The sequence below is a fragment of the Cheilinus undulatus genome, linkage group 1, assembly GCF_018320785.1.
Source record: "Cheilinus undulatus linkage group 1, ASM1832078v1, whole genome shotgun sequence".
NCBI lineage: Eukaryota > Metazoa > Chordata > Actinopteri > Labriformes > Labridae > Cheilinus > Cheilinus undulatus.
The window spans coordinates 30,099,357-30,118,475 of record NC_054865.1 but is presented as its reverse complement, the minus strand read 5'-3'; the positions used below and the strand labels follow the sequence as shown (position 1 = coordinate 30,118,475).

General features: G+C 39.4%; 1 protein-coding gene across 1 annotated transcript in view; it reads right to left on the bottom strand.

Annotated features, from left to right (window-relative positions):
* hcn4 (hyperpolarization activated cyclic nucleotide-gated potassium channel 4) overlaps positions 1-19,119 on the bottom strand; it is a 103,110-nt gene that overhangs the window by 18,856 nt on the left and 65,135 nt on the right. The window contains exons 5-6 of the mRNA XM_041787009.1: positions 8,083-8,229; positions 7,652-7,892 (exon numbers count right to left, since the gene is read on the bottom strand). Of these exons, the coding sequence (XP_041642943.1) occupies positions 7,652-7,892; positions 8,083-8,229 (388 nt within the window). The remainder of the gene's footprint in view (positions 1-7,651; positions 7,893-8,082; positions 8,230-19,119) is intronic.

Sequence of the window (19,119 nt, the reverse complement as noted above, 5' to 3'; positions counted from 1 at the left end):
AAGCTCCCAACAGTGGATCACATGAAAGAGTCATTTCATAGAATAGGCTCGTTTTGAACAGCACATTGTTACTCAGTCGCATACTCCACAAGGTTTTTTCAGCCGATGTGTGACAAAATGATTTTTTATATGTTAAAGGGGCTCAGCTATCCTCTTAGCTCAGTACAAGACTCCTTTAGACTCTTTTCTACCCTCATCTGGCTAGACACTGCTTAATGCTAGGAGGTCTGCAGGACTATTTGTGACTCTGGTCGCCTCCATTCCAGGTAAATCAGTTAAACAACCACACAACCTTGTGGACAAGTACTTGAGCACTCTCTCATTAATTTCTGTAAAGAAAATCATATGAATCAGACATGGGGCTTTTGGTGGTCTGCTTTATTGTCTGTGCTGTGCTGTACTTAAATCTCAGTTCTGAATGAAATAAGAAACTAGAAAAGCACTCGGAGAGCACAGACCTCCGCCACTAGCCCTAGCTCCCAAAAGTGAAGAATCCGTTAAAAAATCATGGATCCATCCCCATGTGCCCCCCACCATGGCGTTCGCCGATTACTCCCTCCCCGGTGAGATGGAAACATGGTGAGGCAAAGCATTGGCTTCCATGACTGGAAGTCATGGCAGAGGGTGAATATTCCTCTATTCCTCCCAGCATTGTGAGTATTCTTGCTACAATTCGCTGTCTTTCTCTCTTTTACGCTCCGACTAGTGTCCTCGACTGGGCGTGCGTCTGTCAAACTCTAAAAACTCGAAAACTATGAATAGAAACACACCCAAAATGCTGCTGCTTGAAGTTACTCATGTCCACCATCTCCTGGTGTAAAATGGTAACAGCGCAGACCTCTGCCCTATCTCCCAATAGTACAGAACCTTAAAAAAATACTGGATCCAGATGGTGATCTGGATCACTCCCAAACTCTAATCAGTTCTTCCTTAGGCCATTTCTGACATTTCCTGAAATTTCATCAAAATCCGTCCACAACTTTTTGAGTTATGTTGCTAACATACGAACAAACTAACAAACTAACAAATCCACCTGATCACATAAGCTCCTTGGCGGAGGTAATGATGATAATATACCATAGGGTTATTAACCTTACACATATAAAAAATATTAACTCGGAACTCTGTGAAAGAGATGGTCTAGCTTTTTATATTGTTGTCAAATCCTCCACAGACCAAAACACGATACCCTGAAGCACAACAGCTAACAGTAACATATGAATCCATGGAAAGATCCATCCTTAAACTTGCTGTTCTTCCCCCAAAAATCTATTCCACCCTTGTTTCTGTTTTTTGCCTTAATGGTTGCGGCTCAACAAACGCCATCCATTCACTGAATCTTTCTCCTTCCGCAAAACTGAATATGAGCATATCTCCAGTCACCAGATACTGTATGTTAATCTTCTCTGCTTTGGTATCATCACTAACTTGTACTAACCTGTGTTTGCAAGTCTCTTTTGAGCCATAAGTCCCTTGAGAGTTACTGTAGCTGTTGTAAAGCAGTTGTTGTTGCTGTAATCCTCTGTTTTATTATTTTCTTACTTCTTATTATTTCATACTGAGTATATTTAGCCAGACAGGTCCAGTACATCATAAATATATAATTAAAAGAATGAAAGCCTGGATGCATCTGTATAGGTTGTCTACAAACTACAGAGCATGAGTCTCTGTGAATGCAAATGTTGGCCTTTGAATGTGATTTCAAATAAGTGAAAGTCTTGGAGTGCATGTATCTGCATGTGATTCAGTGTGGCTGTACCTGCCTCCCTCTCCTCTTACACTGGTGCATGGATGTGAATTAATGAGTCTGAGCAGGTCTGCTTCTACTGTGGTAAACCATCAGAGTCCTACAGCCTGGTCTGGCAAAGCTCACCTGGACTCTGAGTCCCACTGTCACCTCCCATCTCCCTCCCACCATGCTGCCCCCGAGCCCACAGAGCGGACACTCTCTAACCTTTGAAACGTCCACAGTGGGCTGCCTGATTCCCAGTGACATGCCATGCTAGATCCCTCACAGCATTAGCATAGCTGCGCAAACACCTTCCATTTTGCTAGCGTACACACACAGGGGAGAGGAGATCCAGTGTTTTTCAGCACTGCTGCAGAAGCTGGGGTCCCGTCACATCTTATCGGTTTTTCTCTACCCCCTGAACCGAGGCTGACCGTGTTGGTAGGCAACAAAAGAAAAATAAAACTAAATTCAAAGACCAGGAAATATTTGTGTATATATACGGATGCATTAGTGTCTACGTTCTTTTAAGGTTTATCAGAGAAAAACATAAATCTATGGTAGAAGCTTTTAGAGCAGTGTTCATACACCTTCTCAAAGGTCCATTTTAAGCACCTCAAGCGCATTTTCAAGCTTTTACAGCACCTCACAGCTGTGGTAAGTCCCATATTTATTAGAGCTGTGAATCAGTATCAAATTAAATTCAATTAAAAAAAATTTGAATAAGTAAATGTGTTGGCTTAAGCAAGGAAAGTATTTATCAGAAACTTGTCAGTGGAAAAAATGATGTGAATCATAAACCAAAAGCCATCTCTGATTACTGTGTTAACTGGTGACATTACAGCTGCACGGGTCAGAGGTTAATGTAGTTACAACGTCTGTTAAAAAACTGTACATTTTCCATTATGTCTAAAACATGCTCAGGAGATATGAATTTTATGAAAACAAAGGGGTTCTCTCTATTTTTGATATCCGTTACTAAGACAACCATAGATAAATGTATGACATGGTAAAGAGTATGCTAAGGGTACGGCCCCACTGAATCTGTCCAAGCAGCGAACATTGTGCTCTGCCCTCTTATGTTGCTTGCTGGTCTTTATAGAATTGAGGAGTTTTTTTCATTTAAACCGAACTCCACAAGCTGTAATTAGTATGCAACAAACCAGCGTTTAATTTTTCTGGATAAATTCCACATATTTAGAGACAAAAGATGATAAAAAGCGCAGATGCTTCTGGTCTCACGCTGAATCAGGTTCCCCAAAATGCATCTGCAGAAGCACAAGGCAGAATACGTTGGCAATTTTAAAACAGCTTTACTCTCTCAATACGTGAAATTCAACCAAGACAATTAAACGTTGGGTTACTGTTTAGTACCTACACCATGTAGTTCAGTTTAAATGAAAAGACACCTGTATTAAAAAATCAAAGTAGGCAACGTTGGTGAGCGGAGCACAACGCTCTTCTGGATTGCCACCTGGATGGATTCAGTGGGGCTATTCTGTAAAACATAACACCAGTCTTTGACGTTTAACAGACAATAGATGCTGTTGTTTTTAATGTGCAGGTCAGGATTTGTTTGGTGATGTTCTACTTATTTGCTCTGTATATATGATGTGAACTGTTCCTGAAGAAAGCTACATTACTTTAGTTTACCACGCACGTCAGGTCAGGTTTCCTTTGACTTGACAAGAATCCACAGTGAGCCTTAAAACATTTCTTTTGTGGAAGTTTCCAGTTTGGAAATTTTGAAAATAGCAGAAATTGATATTTACAATTCTGACATGAATTAGGTCATTCTTTCCAGCACCTCTAATATTTATATAAAAATATATAGAAAATATAACCTTGTTTCATTTGAAAACATATTGTAGTAGAAATAATCCAAACTATGTTTTGTGATCAGATTATAGATGGATGACAAAACTAAAGAAAAACATAATTAAGTCAATATAAAACATTTGGAATCATTTTAAAAACATTCTTGATAAAAATATAAATGTGATGACCCATGAAAATGATGACTGATACTATGACTTTAATTGGCTACTGCCTGATATTCTAAACTGTTATTGCACTGACATAATTTCATTACGATTTTATCATTTTTTATTTTAAGATCCCCTGACTTATTTTATCTCTTGATCTTAAAAGTGATCTGTTCCTCTATAAAAAAACACTGAAAACACAACATTAACATTCAAGCAGTTTCAAGGATTTCAACCACCTGTACAAACCCTGCTAGATGAGATGCTGTTATATTAAAATATTCCTTTAAAAAAAAAGATCCATTTTAATATTGTTCAAAAGTACTGCATTATTATTTACTGTATAAGACTTACATAATGTCTAATAACAGAAAACTGCCTGAATGCATATGTGTAAAATTGCTTTATGCTATATCTCACCATATTCCCTATCCAGTCCACAGCACTGCCTGACAATATCACACACCCTGTTGTGTTGTATAACATCAACACAGTCTCAAAGCACAGTATTATATTTTATATCATCCCACCCTGTCTATGCTGTCATATTATATAAGAAGACTCTATATATCATCATTTCACCCTACAGTGTGTCACTCGTAGGTGCCGCTGTGCCTCTGTCTTTAGCTGATGCTCCAGTGTAAGAGGTGCAGAGGTGTAAACTGGGTTAAGGAGCAGGAGGATTACCTGGGCCTCTCTCACTGACTCACTCAGTCAGGATGGCCATTTGGCAGCTCTATACCAGAGTCAGTCTGAGCTGAGAAAGAAATGTAAAAGGGCAAGAATAGTGAAAAAGAAGGTGTATTAGTTCTCTAACCCAGGACTTCACAGGACTAGAGCTTAAGAAAGCATCATTCACAGAAAATCAGTCAGAGCTTGAGTAAAGGCAAAAAGATGACACAGGAGATTGCAAACGGTGCAGTCAACTTGTTCTCCTCCTACATCTCATACTCTCTCACTCTGTCTCACTTTTTTTGTATAACCCCCTCACGAACACGCACACGTTCACAGAGCTGCTACAAGCCACTTACTCAGCGGCAAAGTAAGCCATCTTAGAGGTGCAATCAAAGGCAGCTCTTGATAAGCACCTCTGACTGGCATGCAGGGCCACAGCAAGGTCACTGAGCTCCACTCCAACCGAGAGAGAGCCGCAGTCTGCGCTGGCAACACATCATTTACTGCGGGCTACAAAGGATGGACTCTAACAACACAATAACCTGCTCTGTCTGAGCTCTGAAAGGGCAGCGAAGATGCTGTTCAGATAAGTGTCCCAATACTGAGGTATAAGGAGAGAAAGAGGCAAGTGGAGGCAGGGTTGGGTGAGGGGGGTGCATGTTTTCTTGCTGAGCCCAGAGCAGCATCCAGAGAGTGGGCTTGGCAGTGATCCATGTGTCCCTTGGCGTTAGTACGGCAGTCACATTACATTTCCCCTCTCTGCTGGATTGCTGTGTGCCCGGCCGACGCTCTCGTCCAGGACACGTCGTGTCCACTTTAGACGTTCAGATCTCTGGCTCCAGCTAATCTAGCAGCTAGCAAACTGGAGCAGACTGCTGAGTATATAAATGTGTAAATAATTCAGGCTGTCTATGAATGAATGAGTTATGGTACATGAGTTTGCTGAGATGTTGATGAGCGTATGAACAAGTGGAGGCTGCTGACACTGAATGAGTCTGACTAAAATGAACCTCTCAAGTGACTGGGCAGCTGCTGCTTTGGTTTAACATCCTCACACATCTACAACAGAGGGTGAGAATCTGTAAACCATGCAGTGCAGATCTGAATGTTTTGTATGTAATATGTACAGTGCCTATAAAAAATATTCAACCCTGTCCATATTTTACCATTTTATTGATTTTAGAAATCAATCATGGGCAATATAATTTGGCTTTTTGGACCAAAACCTCTTTTACGAACAGATTTCTACAAAATAATGCCAATTTAATAGAAATATGAAGAGTAAAAGAAGTGATTTCATAAATCAATCCAATAGAGCAATGTTTCCCAACTGTATTTTCTTGGAGCCCCCCATACATGTACCTAAGAAAAATGGGGCCCCCCAGGACCCACGAGAGAAGAAAAAGTGACACATTGCCATCAAAAATCAACATTGGTTTTCATTGTTTTACTGATAAAGCCCTAAAAGGCCTATGCATAATTTTCTTAATATTAATATTTGAAAATCTAATTTTGGCAGCCTAGAAAAGACAAAGCCTCTCACCCCCCCTAAGATCTTTGGTGCCCCCCCCCCCCAGGGGTCCCAGACCCCAGGTTTGGAACAAATGCAATAGAGAATATATAGATATAATAGAGTAAAATTTTAGACTAAGTGCCGTGATTGCAGCCAAAGGTCCTTCTACTAAATATGACTTGAAAGGGGTGCACTTATTTTACCTTACATTTTTTAATTTAATTGACAGTATTTTGTCTAAATCTGTTTTCGATTTGACATTAAAGAGGTTTTGTTTTTGTTTTTTTTTGGTCAAACAAGAAATTATATTGACCCTGACTGATTTGTAAAACAGTAAAAGGCTAAAACAAAGAAGGGGATGACTACCTTTTATTGGCCCTGGACACAAAAATAACTGAACAAAAAAGTATGCTTCTGACTTCCTGCTTGTTGATAGTGACAGCCACACTCAGACATGTGCCACATCCTCACTGCACTCATCCTGCACCAATTAATTTCATGAATGACTAACTCGTGTTTGGTAACAAACTCCCAGTGGCTCCAGGCTTACCTCACTAGCCCCCACCCTTACTCCTTCCCCTCATAGGAGGGGCAGTACCAGGAATAGTCGCAGGATGATGTAGTTTATAATACGCAAAAGGAGAAAATGAATACAGATCCAAGGCTTAAGATTAAAGTGAGCAGGGCAGCTTCTGTCTAAAGACCTCTGTGGCTTATAACACTCATGTTTACTCAAGAAAGGTGCATTTAGGATGCACATTTTAAAAATACACTCAGCTCAGCTTCTTCAAGTGGCAGAATGTCCAAGCAGTCACACAATCTGTGCCACTACTACGATGCATTTATTAAACACAGGCCTGCAAACTCACTGAGCTTTTTTTTTCTTTGACTCTAAATTCTGCCTTGCTGTGGAAGGACCAAAGGAAGGAACATTTTGGACAACATTTTAGACAACATGGCCCTGGAGAGAGCTGCAGCCATGTTGTCTAAAATGTTGATTAGTCTTGGCATGTGTAGAGATAGATTGCCTGCCATCTTTTCATTATTTCTCTGGAACCCCCTGGAGAGAGGGCATGGAGACAGACTTGAGCAGGCAAGGCGTAATTAAACTTCCACAGGCAGGTCATGTGCTGTTAAATGCTTTGCCACCATCTCTCATTACTTAACAGTGTAGTCTAAATGATACGCTGTCACTGGGCAAATTAATTGGTATTTGGTGAGGGCAGTATGGCGGCATTGTCTCCTACATGTGTCACAGACTCTGTGGGACCATGAGAGGGGTGCGCATCATCTGACCCTGATTAACAGCGTAGCATGAGTTAAGTACATAACAACTCTGGGTTATCCTACAAGTTGTAAGCAGTTCTATAGGATGCATTTCACAGCTTTATGACTCCTCTGACCTTCCAATGCGTATTTCTCCATTAGCACTACAGCAGGCACTGATTCCTTAATTTGGATTTTTGCCCTACATTTAAGAGACAGCTCATGATGTGAATTAAGGGAAGAGTCCTGCATAAACCATGAAGCAGAATTTTAAGTGAGGTGACAAGAAGTGCACAACATGAGCATGATCATGAGCTAATATCAGAGCATTATCCAAGGGCTGTTGCCTCACAAATCAAAATTCAAACCCTGGCCAACTCCTTAAAGTGCTGAAGGAACACATTATAAATATTAAAACAGAGCAGATTTTAGCAGCTCAGAAAGATGTGTGACCTTGCAGCTTCAAGCACCAGCTTGTCTTACCTCCAAAGTAGGAGCCATCTGAAAGCTTGGTCTCTTTATTGCCTTTAGTGAGCACGCTGACAACCCCGTGTTGTATGAAGTACATCTTTTTGCCGATGGTGCCCTCCCTGATTATATAATCCCCCGGCTGGAAAACCTCAAACTTCAGCTTGGTGAGCATAGAGGTGACAAAGTTCGGGTCCGCGTTGGCAAACAAAGGCATAGACGCCACCAGCTTTCGACAGTTGAAGTTGATGATTTCCTGTGTGTGAGCGAAAATGAGAGCAGTTAGCAAGAACAGCAAAAAGAGCCAGGCTTTTTAGACAAGGATATTACAGTACAAACAGGAAAACGTATACTGTGTCAGCAATCATCTCAGTTTTACTCTTGTTTGGCCTGAAGAAACTGAACTAAGGTAAAAGTCATGCAGCAGACAGGAGCAATTGTATCACCTCTCGCAGCGGCTCATTCAGCTCTCCCAAGATGCTCTCCTCGTCAAACATCTTGCCCTGGTAACGATGCTCATAGTAGTCATGGATTCTCTGCCTCATATCCGCTGGCAGCTTGTGGAAGGACATGTACTGCTCCACCTGTTTGTACTGTAGGGACACAGAAAAGGCGTTAGTCAGGGGCTGCAGCGTTGGAGGACAAACACAGCAACAGGGAACGGCAGGCACTGAAGTCAGACACAAAAGGAAAAAGAAGGATAAAAAATAGGCTAACAAGATAAAACAAAAAAGCATTCTGACAGTCTTTGGTCAGGGAAACACACTGATCAAATATTCCTAACTGCAGTACTGTTCCTTCAACACACTGATGAAAATGAGAGTGGTGTGATAATGGTCTGTCACGGTGGTTCCTCAAGTGGGTTCAGGGCCCCCAGGAGGGTCGCGACATATCAAAGGGGGGCAGTGGCAAGATACCTAAATATATATTCGTAAAATGCATTCAATTTAAAACAAATCCATAGTCATTAAGTGAGATATATGCTGACATAAAAGTAAAAATATCCTTAAAATGTTAGTTTGCACATGACAGCATTAAAGTGGTGGTCTGCAGCTCTTTAAAGTTACACACAGACCTCGACTGTGCATTATCAAATTTAGTATGTTCATTCAGTGTGACAGGACCATCTATACATGGAGATTTGCCTTCAGTCTTTCCTACCGTAAATTACTGTGTTAAATAACATAATTGATAGGCTTTTCTGTTTAATGAAGTGTTCTTATGTCAGTGTTAGGAAAGGCCTATTGGTGACTGTGTGCATCATTTTATATTTTAAGTGATTTCAGGAATAGCTGGGGTCTCCAGTCTTAGCCATTCCTACTTTGGGGTCATGGGCTTAGGAAATCCTGATCTATTAGCTGGTTTTGTATTCTGGAAATTCACTTAAGTCTAAAAGGGTCTAAATATTATGACTAATCTAGATCCAAAATGTCACTGAAACATTCCCAAAGCAAAATAAATTTGCATTAAATATTATTGTTAGTATAGTATTGAAGTAACTGGCATCTATTTATATTATCTATTATATTATCGTTAAGTCACACAAATGCTAAAAGGACATGAATGTGTTGAATAATGTGTGTATTTGGCTGCTCCAGTGCAGGAAAAAAGTTGTGGTGTGCAAGAAGTAAGATGATGCAAGTATGTTCAAATACAAGTATGATGTTATTACAATTGAAAATTGTGCTTTAAACCAGCAAAAGAGAAAAAACACAGGGAACAACAAAGAAATACACATGAAAGAAAAAAGTAAGAGCAGGATAAGACTCTTGAAACACAGATGGTGTCTGTGTGGTTACATGTATTTGTTTTTGTGCAATAGCAAGAATTTGTTCTTTGTATGTGAAAACAAGATGTGTGGCAGGGTGTTAAAACCAACAATAATAGTGACGGCAAATGTGTTTCTTTCATATTTTGGCATAAAAGTCTTAGGCCATCACTAGCTGTTATGAATTTTCAAAGTTTAATGATTTCATCTCTCATTTTTTGAAATAATAATGTACGTACACACACAACATTTGAAAAATCAATCAATCACTAAAATAAAATTAAAAATGAAGGTCCCAACATTTCTGCAGGTTTTTTTTTAAATTAATTTCTTTCTCTGTTTATATGATCCTGAACTATCTGTCAATGCCAAATAATGTGGCATGTAAAAATGTAAATTTAAATGTACTTTATTTTTATAACACTTTCCAGTACCCCACAGTTGACCAGAGTGCTTTACAGCCAATCAAATCGCATTAAAAACACAGCACAAAACAAATCCATAAAAATAAAAAAACAGCATTTATAAATATAGACTAAAAGGATAAAACAGCCACCGCACTACTAGGTTTTAAAAGCCATCCTGAATAAATAAGTCTTAAGTTTTAATTTTAAGAGGCCCAAGTCAGAGATAACACACATCTCAGAGGGGAGATTATTCCACAGCCTGAGTGCAGCAATTGAAAAGGCTTGGTCACCCCAGTGTTTATATTTAGGCCTGGGCACTTCCAACAAAAGTTGGTTGGATGACCTCAAAGCCCTGCCATGTTCATGAACAGTTAAAATCTCAGGTAACAGGAAGGAGCAAGGCCATTCAGAGGTTTAAAAGCAAACATTAAAAGCTAAAATCATTTAATTGTTGTTGGACAAACTCTGATTTTTTTTCTTCTTATCTTTATTGATATTGACACACTTATAGTTCTTCCTTATTGATCCAAGTTCTTACTGATGCCACTACCAATATTTTTCCATTGTTCATTGAAAAGACAAAATGACAAAACTTATTTTCAGGCTTTTGTGACTTTATTTTTCTCAAGTGGAGAGCAGTAGATAAAATCAGAAACAGGGATGAGAGAGTGGGGGAGAGACATGCAGAAAAGTAGCTACAGGCCGGAGCTGAACCTGGGCGGTCCAAGTACATGGGACACAACTTAACCACTAGGCAACCTGCGCCCCAAAATGATAATGGAAGAAAACAACAAAGAGTATTTTTTCCTTTAAGCAGACAGTTGAAGGTACCACATTTAACTTTAATTTCAAGGATGGATGTATGATTTAGCACCAGTGGTGATATAAAGTAATATTATGTCACAGAACCAATTAGACTTGATAGCAGTATCAATAAGCTGGAACATGATTGATTCTTGGGTTTTAAAAATATATAAAACTGGGTTACAACCTCAATCTTTGGTGTTTTCATGGTCAAAAATGACCTAAAAGTGTGAGTCTAAAAAGGACTAAACAGGATCAATATCGGTCCTAGTTTTCATAATCAGTGCATCGCTGAAAACAATAGACTAACAATGCAATAGTCGCAATCAGTGAATAACATCATCAAAATTACAAACTATGTCCTGCTGATGTGTATTATTTAATCCTTATTTGTCCTTCTACCCCACATACACTAGAACAGAGCATATAGACTGTATGTTTACAGTGTGCTTCTGTATCCTTCAGTCTTTATGTTGTTGGTAAAAGAGCATCAGACAGCCTTTTATTGATTCTACAGTAAGCAGTGCAGAGATGCTGATCAAAGCGCCCTGAAAGTGCCTCTGGGATAATAACAGGTAAAATCCTTGACCCTCAGTGAAAAAAGGAAAAAAGCATTAAGCATTCATAGGGCCACAGTAGAGATGCCCTTTGATCACCATTTTGCACAGCCAATAGCCTTCCTACTGAATAGCATGGCTGACCTCAGATGTCCCCCTCTTTGTTATCTGGCTCCAATACTCTAGTCACCATTAATCTTACAGGAGATCTTCAAAAGGCCAGTCTTTCCAAGATACAGCACAGTAAATAAGGACGGCTGTCTCATGCAAGTAAGATTTTCCTTGTGTGTGTGAAAACAGGAGAGCTGTCAGGCTTCCTGAAAATCAGAGAAGGTGTCACAATAGAAAGAAACACATTCAACAACAATCTAGCAGCATGCAGGAAAACTGAAGTAAAGAATGTGATCAGATGGCAACAAGGCTCTGCAGGTAACAACTCCTACCCTCACAATGACCCGCCAACACCCTGCAAGGCTTTAATCCTGCTTTATAAAGCCCCCTCTATCACACTGTTCCATGGTCAATCCTGAGCCAAAATTAGATGGATTTTCTGTGTTTGACCAGAGCCTTTCAAGTCCCTCACAAACAAAGAAAACAGTCTTTGCATATTGATGAATCTGCTCCTGAGACTGTAACGAATAAGCTGCAAACAGCTTGTAATCATGATTTTCGATGCATTTTTTGCATGGAAAATACTAGCATGTATGCGTTCATCTGCAAGTGTAAGGGTTTATCTTCCACATGTGGAAAAAGTCAACAATAATGCTGCAGTAAAGGTGAATTATTATGAAGGCAAAAAGAAACTGATCATGATATAGTGACAATTTCAGCTCACCTCTCAGGAGTGTCTAGTGAAATATTTGACTATTTATATGTGTCTGTGCTGAGGAAAATGGCCTGGAAAATTAAACGCTTGCACAAGCAGGAATAAGACACAGAAAGAAGCTTTTAGATATCCAGTCTCTGTGCGTCTGTTGGGAGATGGATGAGCTCTGTCATGGGGTAAGGGTTTGAGTCTTTATCCCTACAATCCCTTTGGCATAAAATTGAGCATTTACTGATCTGATGATGAAATAGAATCCTTGCACTGAGAGGAACTTTTGCTCCTCTGTTCAGAAAGAAACAGAGAGAAAGCTCTGAAAAACAATCACAGACGCCTCCCAACTGTAGTCCCATTGGCTGTAGACGAAGTATTGCTGCAATATGATGGCTTGTCAGTGTGTGATATCCCGGTGAATATGACAGGTGTAACCCACATTCTGCATCTTGTCTAATGTCTTTACGTCTCTCGCATTAGACATGCCACGCCATGGCACTCTGTTTCAAAGACGTGGATTATCATCTCCTTCAGTACGTCTCTCATCTTGTGTTTTTTTTTAAATATTCATTTAAAAGAAAAAAAAACTGTCAACACGTAATAGAACCATTTACCCTCAGCTTTGGAGCATGTTACAATTTGATTCATTCAGCATGAAAGGGTATTAGTCAAGTGAACAAAGAGAGATAATGCCGTAGTGCTTTTATATTGTGATAAGTACAACTGCACTTCATGGAGGCTCAGTAGTAGTGTCTTATTCAAAGGCTCTTCATGCTAAATAATCACTGCTGGGTTTCACCGACTGAGGGAAGAGGGAGAGGAGGGGTGCTCGCCTGATGCAGTGATGGGCTGATAACACCCCCTGTGATGGGAAATTATCTTATTGCTGCACACTGGCACTGAGAGGAACCCTGCTCTCCTGTAATACTCGGCTAAATCAAATCATCGTCAGCATTAAGAAGGTGATCCTGAGCCTCCTTCACTGGACTCTGAAAACCACAGTAGGCAGGTAGATTTAGAAATTTTTCAAGTGGGGTTTAAAAATCTTAGGGATCTCTATTTTATCCTAAACATAATTTCTTTGCAAATGTATCAGATATAAGGATGAATGCTGTTTTATATGTATGCTTATTAGGGAAAGCAAACTAATATTTATAATATATATAAAAGGAACACAGTTCTAGTAAAGCAGTAAAGATAAATTGTCAGACAACAGAGAGTGAAGTTACCAGTCAAACAGTGAGCCTCTGGAAAATTAATATAATATGAAATATTACCCCATTTGTAAAAAAAAAACAAAAAAAAAAAACTGTGTGAAATGTAGATATAAAACAAGAAGCGTTGATTTTCAAATCACTGAAATACCATAGTTCCACTAAAAACAGCACTTAAAACACACCTGAAATGTCAAAAACTGAAAAAGTCAACTATTTTGGGTAAATTAACATCCCCTCATGTTCAGTTAATCCACCAATAAGACATGGAAGGAATATGGCACATGTGTAAATCTGCCTTGATCAGGCCATCCTCACAAACTGAGTGACTGAGTTTACAGTCATGTAGTGTACCAAAAGGCATGTAGGAGACTCCATGGTCAAGTGAAAGAAAGTTCTCTAGTCTGAAGAGACCAAAATGGTGCTTTTTGGCAACATCAGACAAGTCGCTATGTTTAGAGGACACCACACACTACACGTCACCACAAATGCACCATCCCCACAGTGAAGCACGGTGGTGGCAGCATCATGCTGTGGGGATGCTCCTCCGCAGCCAGCGTGGGAAGGCTTGTAAGGGTAGCGAGTTAAATTAATGTATCAAATGGGAAAATCTTGGAGGACAATCTTATTCAGTCTGCAAGAGAACTACGGCTTGAGCGAAAATATGGTTTTCAGCAAGACAATGGCCTGAGGCATACAGTGAAAGCTAGACAGAAATGGTTTAAAGACAACAAGGTGAATTTTCTGCAACGGCTGAGCCAAAGCCCAGACCTCAAATTTGTGGCTGGACTTGAAAAAGGCTGTTCACGCCTGATCTCTGTGAAACCTGACAGAGCTTAAGTAGTGTTACAAGAGAAGGGAGAAAAAGTACAGTTTCCAAGCCTGACTGAGACCTATCCACACAGACTCAGTGCTGTGATTACAGCCAAAGGTGCATCTACTAAATACTGACCTGAAGGGGGTGAACATTTATTTATTTTAGTTGCTTATTTTACATTGCATATTTTCATTCAATAGACATTACTTTGTAGAATTCTGTTTTCCCTTTGACATAAAAGAGGTATTTTGTATTTTTTGTCGTTTAAAGGTAAATTATATTGACCATAATTGATTTGATAAAAACAGTGCTGTACTGGCCATTATTCTTTGATACGACATTATCAAAGTATAATAATACTGTCTTCATAATGATGAAGTTGTACTGTGTATTTATTATATAAAAATGTACACATGTACCTTTTTGACACCATATGTTTAAAATGGGGGTCTCTGTCATGTTAACAATCAGCAGTGTCAAAAAGTACCAAAATTGTATCAACTTCATAAAATAGTTATGAAGGACAGAAATTAATCAGTCAAAATTTAACAAAGCATTGCCGATGCTAGACAATGTGTAGAAGTTTACCTACAACTGCTAAAAACAGAAAACAACATATACCCTTTATCTGGTGCCTCAGACTTCTACTTTTCTTGCAGTGATATCAAAATAGGTATGGAAATCATTTCACTTTTTACTTATGTGGAAGAAATAAATTCTGGTATAGTGACAACCCTACAGTGTACCTGCACTAGTAAGGTAGCACCTCTTATCTTGATGAACCTTTATGCCACTGCATCTGAAGTACATACTAATATAGAGGCTATAGTAAAGTCTATAACTCTCACTGCCTTGAAAGTGTTGCACAATAGTATACAAAGAGCTATACAGAACTGCATCTGCATGATATTTCATTTCACCAATCCTTCTCTCTCGTTCTCAGTTTGGATCTCTCTCCACACCGCCATTCTTTGGTCTATTTCCCACTCACACTTTTCCTTTTCTTTCTTTTCCTCTCTTTTATCCTGTTTTTCATATTTTCCCAAAATCCCTTCTCTCATACTGCCCTCCAAGCAGATGCAAATTATCATTTTTTTTTTTTTTTTACCAAACAAAATGAATGAATAATTCATCTCCTAAAAGAGATGTCAGCCACTTAATTATACTTTCTAAACATTCATTTTTCTCCCATGTTTTTTTCTTTGGTCCATGGCTATGGATCATGAAAAAAGGCTAACTGAGGTCTTTCCATTTGCATTCACTAGCTTTGGTTGTGATGTATGTGTTGAAGGACAGCTTCAGTCTGCTGTGAAATGGTCATAACACCCTGAATTCAGGACTGGCAGTAGCACGCATGGGCAGCTCTTGATATACTGTATTAGGAATTATGCTACAGTGAGACAGGTGCTCTCATAAAATGACAGCTACCTCATATCATTCAGCTAATTATTCTACTAGCCATGGATAAGTCCTGCTAATTGTGGAAGCACCAATTACATGCTCTACTTGTGTGAAACTGTATCAAGGTTTTAAGCCATGCTAGCAGCGTTTCTCTAGGGAGAATAATGTAGGCCCATCACTTTGATCCAGACTAAAATGTCTTTTCAATGGATCATTTTGGCATTTTTGACAGAAATGTACTGTGCAAAGATAATAGCAATAACTTGGAGACTGATTTTTTTATTTCTCACAGTGATGTAACTGCACCAGATTTTGTCTAATACAGTTCCTTGCTTTTTTCAGCAAAATAGACATTCTCATCAATGCTTTTTTTATTGCTAATGTCAGCCTGGTGAAATACCTGTAGCATCTTAGCAATGTGAGTTAAGTACTTATCTGATACTCTCTGTCTTTAGGTCAATCCTTTTTTTTTTTTTTTGGAAATATGAATTTGGGGCTTTTTTCCCCTTTATTTGGACAGGACAGCGTAAGAAAGACAGGACATTTGGGGAGAGAAAGTGGGGAAAGACATGCACCAAATGATACCAAGGCGGGGAAACGGTTCTGCAACCAGTGCAATAAGGACTAAAGCCACTGTATACAGATGTCTGCTCCAGCCACAAAGCTAAAACAGCACCCTTAAAAAAAAGTTTCATCCTTTCCTTTAAATTAGAGATGCAAAACATTGGGTGTTTCCTGATAGAAAGGAAGGGGGTTCAGGACTCACAATGGGCCCCCTTAAGTGCATGGCGTCCTAGGCAACCACCTGAACCTAATGGTACAGTTGTCCATTTTGGCAATATTTAAGGCCAACCTATGATAATGCCTACATGTATGGTCAGCATATCAGGTGCAAATATCGGCAGAAATTTTTATATCTGCTGATAGCAGTATATTTCTGCCAGTACCAATGTTGATAAATCGGCAAAGCAAATTCACACAAAAGTCATCTCATGGTGCCTCAATAAAGAGCAGTTCTACGCAACAATCCCCCCAAAGATCTCAGGAGGGTTACAAGGCTCTGTCTGCTCTGAGGCTGTCAAAATTATGCATGGGTCAATGACATATAAGGCTTCATTCATTGGGGTTGCACCACTGGACATTTGCAACTAATTTAAAATTAAACAGGTATTGTTCTAGTTAGAAAGTGGACACTTGTATTTTTTAAATAAAATAAAGAATTATTTGACAAAATAAAATTTTGCAAAAATTTGCTGTTTTACCTTAGCTTGACTACCTGACAGGGAAAGTGTACATGCTCACCCAAGCAGGATTCTAACCAGTCTTTTTTTTAATATTGGATAAATCCTTTACCTTATTAGAAGTAAAGTAAATTTTCTTAGAGCACTAAATATTTACATACCTGAAACACTACTTGTGCCACCTGACATTTGTAATCAATTTTACATTAAACAGGCAAATAATTAGACAGACACTGTTACTTTTGCTCCTGTAAGAAAGGGGCCACACATATTTTTAAAATAAAATCAAGAGTTTTTTGATACAGTTTATTTTTAGCAAGTTTTCATTGGCTGTACTACCTGACATGGAGAGTGTACCCACCCACCTGTGACTGAAAATAAATGTTCAAATCTTTATTAGAGAGAGATCAACACACCATTTACTTGACCAGACCCAGACTTATTAATGAATGGTTATCTACAATGGCTGAAAATGGGAAAGAGAATAAGAGAAAGGAAGTGAACACGGATAAGACAAAAGGCAGGCAGAAAAGGAGAGTAGCAGCTAGAATTGAAATCCTTCTGTTTTTCTGCACATCTGCAAAGATGATTGCATTCAATCCTACCAAACTGTAAGTGACAATGAATCTACAATATATTGACAACAGTTGCACCTTTGATTTGGCTCTGGTTTTAGGCTTCCCTGAAAGAGCGGCTTCTTCATGGAGCACCTCTGGCACATGTCAACAGTAGTTGACTCAACAGTGAAAGTTGTGTGGCAGACAGAGAGGAAAAGGGAATGTAACAGGGTTTAGATTAATGCCATCCGTCAGGTCCCGGCTAATGAGAACGACTCTTACTGTAAGGCACAATCAGACTTAAGCTCCTCAACTTGTTGACAGCTGTGTCCTTGGGTTCATTGTATGACTTAACATCTACAAGGCACAACAAAGTTATTTCTATTGTTGGATGAAACCTGCGCCTTTTCACACTAACTCTCCAAATTGATTGACACAGAAACAATCGATGGCATGGATAAGAAAGACACTAGACTGCATTTTTTTACATGTTCTCTGATGGTGTTAATCCATTCCTTTCTCTCCTGGGATGAAAGCCACAACCAGTAAGTAAAAAATAGTCTGCCTCTGATGCATTTTTATTGTTTTTCTGAACTTCCTGCCTGCGGGACTAAAGAGAACAAAAGATCTCTAGAGTCTCTTCACCCTCAAATAATCAGCTTTGGGCCTCTTATTAACCATTCCCCAAAGAGCAGTGTTTAATTGCCAAGTGTTGATTAGAGATTTAGAGAGTAGGGGCTGCAGTACCCCATTGCCATTTCCATCTGAAGTCATTTGGGAATGGCATGCCACAACATGCTGCTCATATACAAGTCCCTCCAGAGCCTCTGTGATTTCATCACCAGCTACCAACAACAAACAGAACATCACTCAGGGATCCAGCACTAAGTAATACCAATAATATGCTGGTTAAAACAAAGAGATGAAGAGCTCACAAGAGATCCTCAATGAAGCAAGTAAACAAGACAACATGGATTAAAACTTACAGACAAAAAAATTACACCATTTATTTTGTTTAGTGCCTCGATTCTTATTTGCATTCATTTCCACTGTACAGGACCATATATGCAGTAGCTTATATCAGTTTAATGATGAGGATGAGCCTGCGTTTCAGCACACACACACAGACAGATGCACCTTTTCCATTTAGCACATATAGACTATCAAGGAGGTTATTTAATCTATTAAAAATCTTGTAGCCAGTGGGCTCTCTCACTGACCTCGACATCATAGATTTGTAAAAGCACGTTGGTGTCTGTGCTGACCTGTGCACTGAGAGGCTGCTGCAGGTGTTTCAGTACACAGGTCAGCATGCAGAGTGCTAAGGCCTTTGCACAATGAGCCAGTTTCAAGTTGTTCCAATCATGTCTGCACACTGATGCCAAAATTGTTGTTTTATTCATTCCATTTTTTTTAGGAAAAGGGTTCAATTTCATGTGAAATTTTGTATCAGTCCAAGGTGACTGATGATTCAAAACAGTTCCCGCTGCTTCCACCTCGCTTGCTCACCACCGAAACATCACTTTAAACACCAAAGTTTGCTCTTTTATCACGTGGATATCAACCATGGAAATATAACAGAGATAGGTGAATGATGATTCAGATCAGTGCCTGTTGCTTTATTCTCTCTTGCTCGCTCACGTCCGCCCGACCCTCCTCTCTCTCACTCTCTCTCACTCTCTCTCACTCTCTCTCTCTCTCTCTCTCACTTACTGAAACTTTACTTTAAAGGGATACTTCAACATTTTGGCAAATTCGCCCATTGCCATAATTCCTATAGTCTTAGTAATAGGTTCGTTACCTTCAGTTGCAAGCTATTTTTAGATCGGTACTGCCGAGTTCGGACCTGCTGTGCCAACTCTATGTAAGCAGACGGTATTCCGGCTGTCCCTCATCAAAC